We start from the raw sequence: 16891 nt of genomic DNA on the forward strand, positions 1-16891 counted from the left end.
CCTGCATGCCCGTTAGCTTTTCTCTCTCAACCCCTCCGATAGAGCTCCTCCCATGGCGGACCGAGAAAGCTGCCCTTTTCGTCCAGACTGGGGACCGCACGAATCAGCATCCTCGCTCTCGCACCCCTCCCCTCACCGCCGGCCGGCATGGATTGCGATCCCGGTAGCCAATCACGGCAGCCACCGCCTTCTCCGCGATGGCTCCCCTGGGAAATCTTCGGTATCGCAATCGAAGACAGGAGTGGGGGCATGTGTGGGCTTCAGGGTTTCTTATCCATGACATGAATCCCAGCTTGTGAATCTCGCCAAATTTCACAATCAGGGAAGAAAAGAAGCAAGAAATCAGTAACAAAATTTGCTTCAAAAATTTTCGTGGAAATTTTTCTATTCCAACCTCCTGGTTACAGAGTATCATGCAAAAAAGCAAGGTGGCTATAGCGGTTATCCACCTCCGTCCTTTATTTTTCATACAAACTGTGCATCCATGTAAACACAAGCCTCCATACCCTTTAACCTCATCAGCCACAAGGTGCCACTCCGCCTTCCCGAGCTTCCTCGGTGCGGCAAGATACTCGGAGCCGCGTCCGTAGTCCTTTAGCCGACTGTCAGTTTCCCACCTCTCTTGGCAAACCCTCTGTGCGGAGCCGTCGATAGCTCCAACTATGCTCTCGACTATCATTTTTCCGCCTCGTTGGTGTATTTTTTTTTTGCTGTTGTTTTCTCCCCCTTTGTGTGCGCGCGGCATGCCCCGTCCATGACTCTCGGCCCTGTCTCTCACGGACCATCAAATTGTCTTGATTGAATCAGGGGGAATGAACGCATCTGATAGATCGCAAAAGCTATCAAAATACGTGAGGCAGGTAAGGGATGAGCGCATGCGTTTGCAACTATGTTCGAGATTGGCCTGGAGGAGTCGAGCTTTTTTGGCTGCAATCAATCAGCTTCATCAGATAGTGGTAGCTCAACAGCTGCGTGCTTCCCCGCGGTTTCACCGCGATGATCTGCAGTTCCAGCCCGGTGCTGTGGCACACCCCGTTTGCGCCGCTCTCGGGTTCCAGAGCTTTCAGCTGTCAAGCCCAGAGCACTGCTGATCAGCCCTGAAAGCACCTGTCACATTCACAAGAAGCTGAGCCGTGATAGTCTAGCCCTTTGACCGAGCTCTGTCGGATTCTCAGAAGCTTCAGCTAGTATCCCACGGATTCTGTCCGTTGACAATGCCTCCCCTCCACCGAAAATCTCTTACATTCCCGGTCCCCGCATTCTCATCCGTCTCTAGGGCGGTCAAGAGCAAATGCGCATCTCGGCCGCTTGAGGTGACCAGCCGAACGTTGCATGTGCATGTCCTGCAGCTACGGAACGGATGCAGTGAGTCAGAGGAAATGCATCCATTCTCAGGGTTTGTCTGCCCTCTCATGTCGTGTGCACCGCCATTTTGCAACCAACGACATCAGTCATGATTAGATGGAACAGCATCAGCAACAACAGGTGTAACAACGACAAGCGGGGGGAAAGGCGTTCCGAGGTCAAACAAATTTTTCACCGAGCCCACAAACTCATGAATATTCACTCACACCCCCCGGCATCAAAATATTTGCCGGCCCAAAATCATCTCGGGACAAGATACCTGTGTCCCGTCCCTTGTGCCGTCTGGGGAAGTCATTACTCAAGCTTGATTAGTAGACCCGGGTTCTTGGCCCTTTTTGACAGGGAATATTCCACGGAAAAGTAGGAAAAGGTTGCCTTGGTAATTCCGGCTCAACGCCTCGGCCCAAAAGCACAAGGGCAAAAAAAGAAATCCAGCAACTTGGGATTTGCAATCTCGCTGATGTGGAGTTTTCTCGGCTTCTGGATCGTTACCTGGTCCTTGGTTGACCCTTGTCAATTGCTGCCGCACCCGCGCGCGCGGGTTCAAAAGCCAGCCCGGGGTTGGGAGCTGGGTGTGTTTTGGGTTGCGGCCTTGGATCCAATGCCTCGGTCAGAGATCGGTCATGAATTTCTTGGTTGTTGTCAGGGCCTACCCCCCTTCACCGGGTGGTTGTATTGCCCAGCTTCTCTGACATCAGCGATGCCGCGGTTGAAGTGAAGGCGTCATCACCCACCCATCAGAAGTGTGTGTGTGTGTGTGTGTTTACATCCAGCTGCCTCAAGAAGGCTTTCTTGTTTACTGTTCACGGCAATACGGGAAGAGACGCGGCGGACACGGCACCGCATTCTATCTCTCATGGACAAATACTTGTCCAAAGTTGGCAGCTGTACTCCGTATCTGTCTCGGTACATTATCCAACCGCCGGTCCTTTATCTCGCTCGAGTCGATAGACATCTTTGCTTTTCACCGAGTGTTTTGCCGCGGTGTCCTGCCGCCCCCGGTGTGTGTGTGCTTCCCCCTCAGCTGGAATACTCCCCGAGGCCCGATTAATTGACCGCATATGCTTCGGACAGAAACGCGTTTCGTTCCTAATCAATCAGCGCGAACCAAGGCACGCACACCGACGAGCGCGCCCTCCCTAGTCGCCTAAGCATTCATCCACCGCCAATTCCCATGTCCCGCTCCCGGAACTTTGAATGACCGGGTGCATTTGAAACCTTTATCTCGACTGGGGGCAGGGTGTTCAATCTTTTGGGGACCCGTCCCGTCGGTTGCCAAGGGCTTTTTGTCTCCAAATCTCGCTAAGCAAGATTTTTTGCTCCAACTTCAGGCTCTCCCGCTCCCATTCCCAGCCGACCGGCGACTCGGGACCACATTCCTGTGATCCGAGCGAGGGTTTACCCCATGTAGCCTTTTTCTACCGGGCGCGATAGCGTCTTCCGGGGTAAGAGAGAGCCCAGGACGAAAGCAAGGCCCGAGGAAGACCCCCTTTGAATTTCCACCGACTCAAGGCCAAGGCCCTACTCGCTCCGGCTCCACGTTGGGAAAGACGCCGCCGCCCCCGGACCCGATCCGACGGTTCGCTGCTCCCAAAGCCGGGTATTTCCTGACCGTGCCCTCCAGGGGTCCTGACTCTCCTCCTTACTCTTTGGTAAGGAAAAAAGATGCACGCCCCTGACATGGGGATGGACGGACCAACTGTCGGAGGGGCTCCGTCAAAATTTTCTAGAGCTTCCTTTTCCTTTCGCCGGGACCCTCCCCGATGTCGTCCACCTTCTCTTTACTGCTTAGACGGGGGAGCCACAACGCTCGGCGCAAAGACCACCGACCATGTTCCGCAAGGTTGCACTAGAAGGTCGGTAGAAGGTCCGGTAGAAGGATGAGGAAGTTCGAGATGGATGCTCTGTGTCATGGAAAGCAAGAGTTTTTCGCCTCCTTCCCCATTGACGCAAACCCAGATGCCCTCCTCTTCTGTGTTGCTCCCTCGGCCCGACGTCTCACTGGACAAAGCTGAGGGAAAACACTGGGGAAGGATGGATCTCTTAGCTTCCGCATTTTCCACGTGCTGCGGTACCGCAACGTTGGACTTTTTGCCTCCCCGCTCGCTAGAATGGGCACCCGCGGCAAAAAGGGTAATCAAGGGTGTGGGCAAAGCGGCTGGAGGGAAAACTTGGCCGAAGAGCCCAAAGGGGGCATCTCATTCCGCCCGTAAAGCACGCCCCCTCTTTTCCGTTCGGTGTAACCTTGAGCGAAACGGAGAGACGTGCTCCCAACTTCCCGAATCGTCAAAAGGTGAATCGCGAGTCGCGTAGTCAACCCCCTTCACCGTGGTCCTGCCACGCGATTGACAGCTTAACAGCTTGGGGGTGGTCGCGGGGTTTCCGTGAGGCGCGCACCATGGTCGATGGTGAAGCTTCGCGTTGAAGCCAAGATAGGAAGACGGAAATGACTGCGATTTCCCCGGAGACGGCCAAGCAACGCCTCAGCTGGGGACATCAGAGACATGTCTGTTAATTTGGTGATCCCCCGCAAAAAGGATACGGTGGAATGGCTTCCGGCCGATAAGAGTTGCCGTTTTGTCTCTTGAAATCCGGAGGCGTTGAGACATTCATGTCTTGACTGCGTTCAACAACAGCAACAACAACTGAAGCCGTAATAGATCGCAAAAACACACTCGTACAGAAACCCCCAAAGGTAAAACAAAGACACGGTAATCAAAACAATCGCCGATGCAGTTCCCCGCGACTCAGCTATTCCTGACTCTCTCAAGAAAGCCACTATCGACAATCCGTTCTTGTTTAGAGCCACATGGCAAGGTAGGCGATTCGGGTTGCCCTTGTAGGGAAGAAGCCGAAGATGTCACCAGCCACTCCACACAACGTGGGAGCGCCGCCTACGCCACGACCTCCAGCGCTTGATTGCCCGTTTTGACAATGTTGCGAACAGATCCAAATGGGGGGATCGCGATCAAGTTCCCGTTGAGGGTATCCGGTCAGCGATGACGTCGGCAGAGGCATCGTCAAGATGTTGCCTTGCGCTCATGTCATCTTTGAATCCGGTTCGAGTTGAAGTGCCTGCGTCTTACTGACAAGGTACAAGTATCACTGGCAGAGGAATGCATGCGAAAGCGAAGTGGCTGTCTACCGCTGGTTGCACCCGTAATACGGCGAGCCACGAATACGGTGCAACTATTGCTCCTTTCACTGGTCGTCGCGTCGGGCGCCCAGAAATAGCATCAGAATATTGATACGGTGTCAGCCTGTTAATATCCTCCTATCGCATCTCGCACCGCCGTTTTCGCTGTGAGATTGGCTCGGTGCTGTCAGCTCCCGACGAGATGGCAACGTTTACTCCCCCGTCACGAGACGTGCCTTGGGCGCGTAACGATGGCTTGTCACCCTGAAATGCTTCGTTACAGGTTGGCAGGCAGACGCGGAGGGTGTATGCTTTCTTGTGTCCTTAGCCACCGGGGCAACAGTCACACTTCAACTGCGGTTTGCTTATTGGGGCTGATAAACCAATCTTTCAGCGCAGCCTGGTTGGTGATGACGGCACTCAGCCAGCAGCGCCTCGTCATCTTTGATTGCGGCTTGGTAGGTCACATGGTTGTTTTCGCCTGTTGCCAGCAACCACTGTGCTGGCTGCCAATATCTTGGGCTTTCTTGCTGTTTGCCTGCTTGATTGGTTTCCCGTGTTCCTTGGCCAGGTTTGCATCGCCGTCTTCGATGATGATGGCATGTCGCCAGCAAACAGGGCGTCCTTTGAAATCATGATACTGTCAGAAGCACGCAGTTCGGGGACATGCTCGGGGACATGACGGTTCCCGCCTCATATCATGGCCACGTCCATGATGCCGTCATCGGCGCCCACGCCCTTGGGTGAGACTGACACGGCGATGCTGCCGCTGCTCCTCCCGCGGGTTCCATTCAATATGGATGTCGTGCCTAATTCATGATGCAGGGCCCTTTTTCGTCCCGACGGTCCCTTTGCCAATCTGCTGATGCCCGTGACCCAATCTGAGTCTGCCCATCTGAAGCATACCACGTCTAGCAAACAAGGCGTGTGTGGGGGCATCCTAGGTATGGCTTCGTGGGGTGGTCACTTTTTCGTGGGGTTTCCTTGACGGGCAGCCCGAAGTCAGCGAGGCTGTTATGTTGTCTCTCCTTATCTGGCAGCAAGAAGCAAGCAAAGCAAAGCAACCACCCGCTTGAGGCTGCCGCCCCCAAGCCGTGTTTTGGTCGTTTGTGTGTGTGATGTATCTGGGGATTAGTTTCCTCAGTTGTTATCTCTCTTCTCAAACACCAAATGTGCAGCATCTCATTGGCGGCGCCCCTTGATGCGCGGGATCAAACGCCATCCCGTTGATTGAAGCAAGCCAGGATGAAGCATTAGGCTCGGATCAGGTGCTTGTGCCCCCTTCCCGATCATCTCGCATCCCGTTTACGGGGACGCTTTCTCTCATCCCGCGACGGTTGATGAGGCTGGCTCCCGGAAACCCTTTCTCTTGTCTCCCCCCACGCGCCGCATCACAGCCGAGCGTCCCTCAGCCAAGGGATTCACCCACGCGGACCCCGGGTCCGGGAGGGACACGGCCGGGAGAGGAGGGGGATTTTTAGTGCCCGCTCCTGTTTGCAGGGATAAATGAGGCGGGAGTTTGCTGTCTGTTGAGTATGAGTAAGGGGGAGGCATGGTGTTTGCTTCAAGTGCAGGGGGGAATAAGATCAATCGTAGACGAGTTTCTCAGCTGGGTTGCCGCCTCGATATTCTCAAGTGTTTGTGAGCTATCAACTCCCAAACTCTCGATATCACTTCCAGAGGCGGTCAGTTATGATCGCGAAAAAAATCCTCTGGGCCGGGACCATACGAAACTGCCGGGTAAAATGGTTGCTGCACCATAACGACACGCCCTTCCCGTCCGATGCGCTGCGATGCGATGCAGTGCATGCAGCCTTGCCGGCTCTGCCGCAGCTTGCATATGCCCTCTCTTTTTGCTTCACCGATCCAGCTCGTGCTTGTTTCGGCTTTCACTGCAACCCACAGAGTTCCCCCCCCGTCACTGTCACTGCTTCACCGCATCGTCTTGCGTGCGCCATACATATAAACAAGACGCATACCGCCTTTTGAAACCGCCCTTTCTTCCCCTGCGGCCAAAACGTTTGGTTCTCTATTTCCCAGACTCTGCAGGGGATATTAAACTCTCCTCTGAAAGCTGTGCTGCCCTAACCCTAGCAATTCTGCTGTGCTGTTTCTGCGTCGGGGGTTTTCATCTCGTCTCTGCGCTGGCTCGACTTACACGACACCAACTGTCCCTTGCAGACCAGACGCAGCTACCCTTGTTTGCCTGAATGACTCAGAGAGAAAAAAGACTTTTGAGAGATTGCATTCAAGATGTGATATGTCGTTCCGTTCCAGTGACCGCTCGGTTAAATCTGCCAGTTGTTTTGTTTGGGTTTCACTGTTGCGGTGAGGCCATCTACAAACCTCGCAGCCCAACTGTGTCGTGTCAACTACGTCATGCTGTTCAAGTCTCATGACATGTTCAGCTCTTTCGACGAGCATGAGAAATCAATTCCAACCGCATTGCCCCTGCATGATGAGGGTTTGTACCTACTTTTGCGCACGAACTTTCTGTAATGTTGAGATTGAGGCCAGCTCGGATCGGGCACTGGCTCCAGGGTAGGTGAATGTTGAGTCGTTCTCATCCACATTGGCCTATCCGCGTCGCAGTCGTTCATTTACTATGTGTTATATGTAATTCGTTGATAATAGCTTGTATGCTTGGCAGTCACGTCAATTCTGCCGGTTGTTGAGTTTTGGTAATGTATAGTTGCTTGAGTGGATTCGCGGTTGTAATTCATCGAACAAACACAGGAAGATGAAAGCCATAACAATTCGCAATCACATATCTCAAATCTGCAGAGTCCGAGACATGAACGTCTATTTAGGACTCTAGTACAATAGAGTCATTCGGCCATACTACCATCATCTCCGTATACTTACCAGGTTGTTCATATTATCACCTAACACGCCTCCTTCTCCCTACATAACACTACAGAGGGAGGATGAGAGCCTGTTCTTATCCCCTTTGACTAGGATAGGTCATTAATTTTCAAGAAGTGTTGTTGAGAATAGAATGACCGGCGCCACTTCAGTGAGATTAAGAAATATCGTTGCCATGCATGAAAGACTGGCTGTGAAGTCTTGCCGTTCTCATAACACCCAATCTTATTCCTCCCAAGCCACCCTGATTCACCAAATGGACTTGCACGAAGAAAACCCTTGACGTTACAAGTCATAGCCTAATATTCGATTGCCCGTATGGGAAATACATAGCCCCCGGAGCTGACGTCCCTAGCGAGATACCGACATGTGCATATGGCCTGGGTCTTGATCTAGTTGGCATACATAGCAAGTGGACAAGTATATGGCAACTCCTTGAGTGTTACAGAACCAATGTGAGTTGTTTCGCGCAACATTCAAGACCTGAATACTGGTCTCGAGCAGAGTCTGGCGCATCGCCATGTATATGTGCATAACCAAGCGTACACCAAATACGTGAGCAACACAGTCTTGGGCTCTGACACGTAGAGCAGCCGTATAATCGAGTGTATACCAAAATATGAAACAGCGCCAGACACCCCGACTCCTCCCATGACAATAAACATCCAACGAGATGAAACTCAGATGACCGACCCTTCCCACCACGCCTCAGCTCCGCAGAGCCTCTAATCGGTTGCGCATCTGGTCCATCATAGCCTCGGCATCCTCCTCTTCCTCCTCCTCCTCCTGGGGCTTCTGCGGCTCTGGCACAGGCGCCACGGGCAGCTTGGGCTCGCGGTCCTTGAGGATCTCGCCCAGCACCTTGTCCACTTCTCCCTCGGCCTCCTCGTCCTCCATCAGCATATCCCCATCGGCGGGCAGCGAGTCCTCCACCATCTCCTCAATGATTCCCGCCTTCATTAGCTCCACGCTCAGCTCCTGCATGGTGCCCGCCAGCTCCGGAAGTCGGATCAGCGTGTTGACGTCCTTCATGATGCCCACGCTCGCCCGGATCGAGCCCTCAATCTTGCGTACCGCAAACGCCTCGTTGACCTGCATCTGCACAGAGTTGAGCTGCGCCTTGGACGTGACGAGCCGCGCCGACGTCTTGCGCGCCCGGACGAGCTCGCGCGCAAAATCCCGGACCTCCTGCTGGGCCTGCTTGGCGCGGGCCGGATCGCGCTGGCCTCGACGGTCGGCCTGGATGATGAGGTTCCTGGTCTTGGCTTCGACTTGCTTGACTGAGGCAATGTCTCGATCGATCTTGCGGATGTTTTGGCGCATCAACGCATTGCACTTGCGCATCTACCGAGGCAACGGTGGCAGGTTAGCACGGGGTCACGCCATGGCAGGACGTGTGTAATCCTGAGCATACCTGGGCCTGGGGATCAGGCTTGGCAAAGAGAGACCTGAATGTCTCCATGGTGGCGATCGGGAGGTAGTGAGGAGGAGTCGAGCGAAGGGTTCGTGATAAGCTATAATGGCCGCGCCAATGACGCAACTGGAGATGGCCAGCGAGCGGAGCAAATGGCTCAGGTGTGTTCAACTCGGCCGCAAACGGTAGAACAGTGTTCTTCTCAGATAGAGTAGAATTCTCGCCTCGCACAAACCGATAAGGCGGCTCGATATCGTCTCGCTAGTCGTCGAGTCAGTCGCAGCTCGTCGTTGGATGATGTTGGGTCATGGTGGTGAGGCTCGACCACACCAGCCCAAGCCTCGAGGCTGACGAAAGGAGGGCGGCAGGACGGCGATTTGATTGGCCCGACGGGAGGCGGACATACAGGGGACCACGGGCGGCTTATCCACTGAAGGAATCGCTGTGGCCTGCGCCGGTGGTGCCTGGCACAGTTACCCCGCCATCCACATGCCGGGCGCGTGTAGAACGGGTCGACCGCCCAGGCAGGCTCTAGGCTAGGCTGCCGTGGCCGGGGATGTTGAGAGAAGACAAACCAGGAATGCCAGGCCAGATTGAGTTGATTGTGATAGTATCTAGAGTTTCTGGAAACATATGTCAAACCTAATTGTCTCCTATGCATCATGTCCGCTTCAGGTGACCAAGCAATGGATCCAAGCTCCCTCCAGCATCTTCTAGGAGCTCCAGCCCGGAAATAGTGGAGAGGGGCGGTACCCAGGGAGTGACAACGTCAGAGCGGGCACCTCTCTCCAATGCGCTAGGGCGGTACCTTGGCTCCCGCGGTGGTTCGGCAGTGCGAGAAGGTACACCCGCATCAGCTGCCCCTCAGCTGCGATGCCGTTCTGTCCCCTTCTCACACATTCTACGCCGCCTTCTCTTTCAGCAAACAACGGGACCGTCCAAGCCTCACAGCGGGCGGAGTGCTCCCTGCTACCTAGACCTACCGTACAGCTAATACAGAAGGGGGCCGCCTGAGCTAAACCTGCATCTCCTCCGCCCACCAAAAACTCATCCACTCTACTCTTCTTCACCCTGCTACTGCATCATCGACAAACCGCCCTTTCTCCTTCTCTCTGTTTTTTTTCCTTCTTGACTTAAAACTTTGAGATACCCTTTGACGACTTTTTCCCACACTCTTCATCACAATGGCTGACACTGTCTTCCCCGAAGGTATGTCACCTACAGCCCTGTCTTGTGTTATCGCCAGCCTCCCCCTCCCGGGCCCGGTCCTGCTCTCTGTCGCCGCGCCCACCGACAATTAGCAAGACCTGCCTTGGGATTGCTTCATCCTGATCGCATCTCCTCACGCTCCGTGTCAATGTTTCGAAGCACTCGCTAACCCCTCTCCCCGCAGTCCTCTGGGCCCAGCGATCCTCCGTCGCCGACCCCGCCAAGAACTTCATCTACCTGACCCTCACGGTCCCCGACGTGCCCAAGGATGGCCTCACCCTCGACCTCAAGCCCACCAGCCTCAACTTCACCGGCACCTCATCCACTCTCAAGAGGAAGTACCACGTCGAGCTCGAGTTTTGGGGCGAGATCGACCCCGCCGAGAGCAAGATCAACCACACTGCCAAGAACATTGAGATCAAGCTTCACAAGAAGGAGCTCAAGGAGGAGTACTGGCCTCGGTTGCTCAAGGAATCCAAGCGTGTTCACTTCCTCAAGACCGACTTTGACAAGTGGGTCGACGAGGATGAGCAGAACGAGGCTCCCGAGGACGACTTCTCTCAGTTTGGCGGCATGAGTGAGTGAACCTGAGATAACCGCTGCGCAGCATGAAGCTAACCGGATACAACAGACGGCATGCCCGGTATGGGCGACATGGGTGGTGACTTTGGCGGCATCGACTTCTCCAAGCTCGGAGGCGGTGCTGGTTTCCCCGGTGCTGAGGGAGCAGGCGACGACGATGAGGGTGACGATGATGACGACGAGGACATGCCCGCTCTTGAGGGCGACGACAAGAAGGAGGCTGACAAGCCCGCTGCTGCCGCCGCTGCCCCTGCGGCCACCGAGAAGAAGGACTAAATGGAAGCACGAATGTTTGTTGCTGCGATCGAGAGGAGCATCTCTTAACAACTGGATCAGGCGGGGTGGCTTAGGCGTTGTGCTACTTGGTTCTTACGGATCCATCGTTGAAAATGCACTGCCCGTTTCGATATGGAGAAAAAAATGGAAAAAGTATAAAGTAATAATGTCTCCTTGATGGCTCGGTGTAATTTCGTGTGTGCCGTGAAACTCTTGTCGTCTTGGTGAAATGCTGCTGTGTTGCGCCAGAGCCTCTTGTTCAATGTCTTGGTTCTCGTTTCAAGGCTGGCTGAATCTACACTCTATGAGACATGGCTTTTGTTGTAGATGGCTTTGCTACAGATAACTCTCACTCACAACCGGCAACTGGTTGACAACTCGCAATACAAGTTGGTCCTTTCTAACGTTTAAACTTTACATAAATCACGTCGGCAAAGCAAATGCGTGGAACCTTGTCTTATTCCATCTATTATACATTTCACCTGCTCAGCCCGGCTCAGCACCAGGTCAGGTCTGGTGCCCATTAGGAAAAGGTTTGGACCGGGCTTTCGTCGACAGGGAGCAGGACGAGGGAGTAGAATGAGATCAAAAAGCAATAACAAATGCAAAACCAGCTGCCCCGTTATCCGACCTCGGAGTGTCCCTCTTCCTCTCCCTCAAAAACAATCTGTTGTGACAGTAACCATGGGGAACCCAGCGTGTCCTTGCTCCTCAGCATGTGCCAAATAGCAACTTGTTTTTGATGTTTATTAATTATTTCTCGCAATACCCTTCTTTCTCGCGTAAATTGCTCACTATCGTCGTGGTTAGCTTCGTTCGTCGACAAGTATAGCATCAAGTACATACAGCAATACCATCCATGTCAGCATCGCCGCCAGCGGCAGCTGGTGCCGGGGCTGGAGCAGCCGCGTTGCTGGCCTCGGGGTTGGCCGCAGCGTCGAAGTAGTCGTTCATCTCTGAGTCGAGCTCCTCGCGAGTCTTCTTCGCGGGACGGTTGTTGCGACCACGGCGCTTCTTGTTGGCGGCAGCTCCCTTGGCAGCACCACCCTTGGCAGCGCCAGCGTTGTGCTTGTCAGCAGCCGCCGACTTGGGCTGAGCCTTGGGCTGGCTATTTGCTTGTTAGCGCAGTTCTCGGTCTCATGTGAATTAGCTTACGTGGTGCGCTCAGCGAGAGTCTTGACAGCAGGGATGACCTTGTCGGCCTGGGCGGCTCCGACAACGATCTCGATCTATTCAAGTTAGAGAGATTGTGGAAAGCATTGGGGTTAACCAGAACGTACCTTGATAGGTCGGTTGTCAACCAAAAGACCGTTCAGTTTCTGGAAGGCCTTGCTGGCGCCGTCCGACTTGTGGAAGGTCACGTTGGCGATACCACGGCTTTGCGAGTTGGGACCGTAGGAGATCTCGACTCGCTTGATGGGACCAACGGACTGGACGAAATACTCCTATCGGGGGGAAACAGTGTTAGTCTTCCGAAGTGTAGTTGTACGATAACCGCCATTCCGTCTTCGAGCCTCGATCGTTCCAGTTCCGGGAGAGTTTTACGTCGCCAGGGTTTGGCAGTCATTGCGGGCGGGTGGCCAGCGAGCAGAGCAGTAAGCCGATGCTAGAATCCTCGTTGCCCACCTGGGGCTTTGGTGATCAGTTGGAGCATGAGAGACCACCCACACGGTTCTCATTTCAAAAGCACAGCCCACATCTCGGGATCCCAGCCCAAGTTCTATACCGGTGTAGTAACTCGACAGATCAACTGCCAGAAAGACGAACGACATGTTTCTAAAAGCCCAAGTTCGCATATGGCCGAGGGATGATCGAATACTCCGGATCCTCGAGGATTCTGTGCATGTGCTCACTGCTTGCTCGCTGAAGTCGGCGCGGGATTTCAAAGACGGTTTCATCCGAAGGAAATCGCTGGCCGTGGCTGGTGGAATGCGCATATCGTTTCGACAAGCCTCTATCCGTTGGAGTCGGCGCTCTACAAGCAAGGAAAGCTGACCAGGCATTTCCTGCGAAATCATCGCGCGACAAGGATGTTCTCAACTTCCGACAGTTACCATGTTCCAGGCACTTTTCGTCGAGGAAGGAGAATGGGCGTCCGATAGCTCCGGGCCAGCGGGCTGAGTCGATAGACTAGCCGATAAGACGCGACGTCGAAAGGCAAAAAGGAGAGCGGCGATGAAGAACAGGTCGAACAAAGTCCGGGGCATCAAGAGCCACAGCGGAGACATACCTTAATCTGCTGCTCCGAGACGTCCTTAGGCTGTGACGCGTTAGTGAGGGGCCATGCCAAGAGCGGTTGGGAATCTTACCAGATTGCTGACGATAATCTTGCTGTCACTGTTGGTGGGGGTCGCCTTTGCCGGAACGGGCTTTGCGCCAGCACCGCGAGCGGGCTTCGAGTTCTTCTGGATACCTCCGACAGGCGCGGCTGCGGCGGGGCGTCCGGTGGAACGGCGCGGGTTGTTGCGACGGCGAGCGCTGCGGCGCTGGGCCTGAGTGATGTCCTCAAGAGCTTGGTCGAGCTTGCCAGACATTGTGTTTGTTGGTGTGAAAATGTTGGTGATGTTGGGTCAATGAAAAAAAGATGAGAGGCAATGGTATGCCTTTCGGGTCGAGGATCGATGCTGTTCTGGCTGATATAGCGGTCAGATCAGCAGGTAGATCGAATGACACGTTTTGTCTGGTGTCAAAGGCGCGATGCGGAAATGAGGCGATGACAAAGGCTTGATGTCAACGACGGCGCGTAGAGTCGCAAGGTGTGAAAGAAGAGAAAGGTGTTCGCAACGTGCGTTCGGGTGATTGAAAGGGATGAAAGAAACGGCGCGCAGGGATTAAGGCGGGCCGGTGAAAGAAGAAGAAGTTTTGAGATGTGGGCGTGCTTTGTTTGGAGTTGGGTTGAAAGATGGAGGAGGAGAAGAGGGAGTTAGAGAGAGGGACAGATGCGTAGAAAAACACGGGGTGGGCGTTGCTTCTTGCTCCTTCCGGCGCCTGCCTAAGGAGCTGAGCGCGCAGGCACGCGGGTCGCTTAAGGCGTCGCCGGTGCGCTAGTCTACTTTGGGTCGTGCTTAGCCACAAATCGCCACAACGACAACATGCAGCGCCAATCAGTGGATGGGATGGAGGCCTGATGCATTGAAAGGACAACACCAACGATGGCCAGCTCGCAGAGACCTCTGGGTTTCATGCAAGGTCATTGGAATTGTAATAACAAAGAGGGAAATGTTGATGAAAGAGAGGTTGGACGAAAATAGCTTGTTTGGGTTGCTATGGAATCGGTCCGAGGTAACGAACAATGTGAGATCGCTTTCAAGAGACTTTGAGGTTATGCTCTGGCGCACTCCGAGTCCCTAGCCAGGCTGTCTTTGAAGCTCATCCTTTGTAGATGCAGCCGTCGAAAACGCGTCGTATGTAATACGGGTGTGTCGAAAACCGGAACCTTCGCTGCCACGCAACCCTCTGAGTGATTCTCCCCCTTATTGCATCGATCTTTTGTCTAGGTCCAGAATGGACTCGAATCTTTCAACAATTTCCTTTAACGCCGAGCAGCCCTCTTCTGCAGAATAAATGTCCCAATGGTGAAATTGTACAATGCGCTATCAACCATGGCGCAAGGCCATCATAGCGCAGCTTGCTTGGAGCTTCCCTTCTTCGGAGCCTCGACCTCTTTCACGGCGTTGATCTCGAGGAAATGATAGACGACAATGAGAATCATTGATGTAGTGCCGAAAAAGATGGCCAGTCGGTAAAGATCGCCGTCGGAAATCATCGTTGCGGTTGAATCGAGGGATCGAGAGAGGACGGTTGGTACTGGGAGCTTCATGAGGTCAGCGACTGCTTTGCGCGATACGGGCACTGGGGCTCGTTGTTTACCAGTAATATCTGTAATTGACAGAATGGCCTGCGCACGTAAATGCGATGTCTGCAAATTCAACGAAGACGACGGAACTCGAGTGCACGCGAATCTGTAGATAGTGATGGGAGCTATCCAACTGGCCAGATGGAGCTTTGGTTGCTTCGACCACTGAGGTAAGCGTCACGTTAGGGGCTTCGAGAGGTACGTACTCGTGCCAACTGGCGCCGGACTGCCCGCCAGAATCTGACCCACGACTCGCAGCCTGGGGACGAATCCACCAAAAAAAAAGTCTTGGGCAGGACTGCCTCGCACGTGACTCATTGTGACTTCATCCTCCACCCAAGACAGCCCAGCCCACCAACTATCAGCAATCTTTAACACCCATCTTTTTTCCCATCTGGCGGCATTGGTTTCGGCTTTGCACAACTGGGAAACCTGGGAAACACGGCACCGGAAACGATTTTCGATCGAATCGACTGTTGAGCGCCTCCCGCTCGTCTTTACTTCGAACGATTACCCCGCCACCGACCGCCCATCATGCCTCCCAAGAAGGGCAAGGAGCCCGCCCCCAAAAAGGCGACCAAGTCGGTCGAGGACCGGACTTTTGGTATGAAGAATAAAAAGGGTGGTGCTGCCAAGAAGGAAATTGCCCGTATGTCGGCGAACCTCAAGAACAGTGGTAGCGCTGAGGAGAAGCGTAAGCAGGCTGAGAAGGAAGCCCGAGAGCGCGAGAAGAAGGCCGCCGAGGAGGCCCGTAGGGAGACAGAGGCATTGTTGAACAAGCCCGCTCAGGTTCAGAAGGTGCCTTTCGGCGTGGACCCCAAGACAGTTGTATGCATCTTTTACAAGAAAGGCAACTGTGAGAAGGGAAGGAAGTGCAAGTTTGCACACGATCTTGCCATCGAGCGCAAGACGGAGAAGAAGAACCTGTACAGCGACACCCGGAAAGAAGAGGAGGAAACTAAGAAGGCCGAGACTTCTGCAGACTGGGATGAAGAGAAGCTTCGAAAGGTTGTTCTGTCCAAGAAGGGTAACCAACGGACAACCACCGACAAGGTGTGCAAGTACTTTATCGAGGCCATTGAGGATGGCAAATACGGCTGGTTCTGGATTTGTCCCAATGGCGGCGACAAGTGCATGTACAAGCATGCTCTCCCCCCTGGGTATGTATACCTTGTCTTGATATGTAATACCAAGCATGCTAATTGGATACAGATTCGTTCTGAAGACCAAGGAACAGAGAGCGGCCGAAAAGGCACTCCTGGACAAGTCGCCACTCAAGACCCTGACGCTGGAAGACTTCCTGGAGTCGGAGCGACACAAGTTGACTGGCGATTTGACGCCGGTGACGCCCGAGACTTTTGCCAAATGGAAGAAGGAGCGTCTGGACAAGAAGGCCGCCGAGGAACAGTTGCGCAAGGCTAAGGAAAACACTGGACGTGCCCTCTTCGAGAGTGGCAAGTGGAGAGACGAGGACGATTCAGAGGCCACAGACGACGACGACGACGACGTGTGGAACCTGGAGAAGCTCAGGAAGGAGACAGAAGCTATCCGATCAGAGAAGGAAGACGCTCGTCTGGCTGCACTACACGGCACATCGAACTTTGGCACTCCAGGCGCCGATACACCAGCAGAAGACACACCAGCCGAGACTCCAGCTGAGGAGGCCTCAGCAGAGGAGACCCCGGCCGAGGAAAAGTCTGGATCTTGAGCTCTTGGGAAGACTGGCGCATGGAGCATGTAGAGTCTAGAAGATCGAGTATCTGGGATTTCGTCGAGTACTCACTTGTTGAGCTCGCCGGGGAACAGACCATCCAGAGGCAAGCCGAGCCCTGCTGCTGACCTCACGCCAGTGACACCACAAGCGAGAGGCGCGAGCAGGTTCTCCATGGCGATCCGTTGCCTTGCCAATCCTCCACAGGAGGAGGGATGACGTCTTTTCCCCGAGTAGAATATATCATGGTGGCATACGAGCTGACCAGAGAATGGTTTAACCCCTGTGTGACTAGGCAAACATGGCGGCATTCGTGCAGAACGTGGCAGACTTGGGCTTATGCCGTGTGGGCTCGGGCGACATGTAGTTGTGAGGCGTGGTGATGTGAAGCAGAGTAAGCCGCGGTTTACCTTGGCTGGAGTTTTGATGGATGGCGGGGGATGCATGAGTGCCGGGGTCAAAGGGGGTCGGATGCAC

The 16891-nt window shown here is 54.1% G+C and overlaps 4 protein-coding genes across 4 annotated transcripts; 2 read left to right on the plus strand and 2 right to left on the minus strand.

Moving 5' to 3' along the window:
• Positions 1-8074: 8074 nt before the first annotated feature.
• NCS57_00697800 (uncharacterized protein) lies at positions 8075-9327 on the minus strand (the record flags this gene model as incomplete). Its single annotated transcript, XM_053056844.1, has 2 exons — positions 8781-9327; positions 8075-8710 (listed from the first exon to the last, which is right to left on the minus strand). The coding sequence occupies exons 1-2, from the start codon at positions 8826-8828 to the stop codon at positions 8075-8077; spliced, it is 684 nt and encodes a 227-aa protein (XP_052913039.1). The 5' UTR covers positions 8829-9327.
• Positions 9328-9964: 637 nt separating this feature from the next.
• NCS57_00697900 (CS domain-containing protein) lies at positions 9965-10847 on the plus strand (the record flags this gene model as incomplete). Its single annotated transcript, XM_053056845.1, has 3 exons — positions 9965-9989; positions 10174-10566; positions 10621-10847. The coding sequence occupies 3 exons, from the start codon at positions 9965-9967 to the stop codon at positions 10845-10847; spliced, it is 645 nt and encodes a 214-aa protein (XP_052913040.1).
• Positions 10848-11638: 791 nt separating this feature from the next.
• On the minus strand, positions 11639-13381 carry NCS57_00698000 (RRM domain-containing protein; the record flags this gene model as incomplete). Its single annotated transcript, XM_053056846.1, has 6 exons — positions 11639-11641; positions 11694-11955; positions 12003-12076; positions 12128-12292; positions 13078-13107; positions 13157-13381. 6 exons carry the CDS (start codon positions 13379-13381, stop codon positions 11639-11641), a joined length of 759 nt encoding a protein of 252 aa, XP_052913041.1.
• A 1856-nt stretch (positions 13382-15237) lies between these two features.
• NCS57_00698100 (uncharacterized protein) lies at positions 15238-16411 on the plus strand (the record flags this gene model as incomplete). The annotated part of the gene is made up of 2 exons (XM_053056847.1): positions 15238-15863; positions 15916-16411. The coding sequence occupies 2 exons, from the start codon at positions 15238-15240 to the stop codon at positions 16409-16411; spliced, it is 1122 nt and encodes a 373-aa protein (XP_052913042.1).
• Between the last annotated feature and the right edge of the window lie 480 nt (positions 16412-16891).

The sequence above is a fragment of the Fusarium keratoplasticum genome, chromosome 5, assembly GCF_025433545.1.
Source record: "Fusarium keratoplasticum isolate Fu6.1 chromosome 5, whole genome shotgun sequence".
Classification (NCBI taxonomy): Eukaryota; Fungi; Ascomycota; class Sordariomycetes; order Hypocreales; family Nectriaceae; genus Fusarium; species Fusarium keratoplasticum.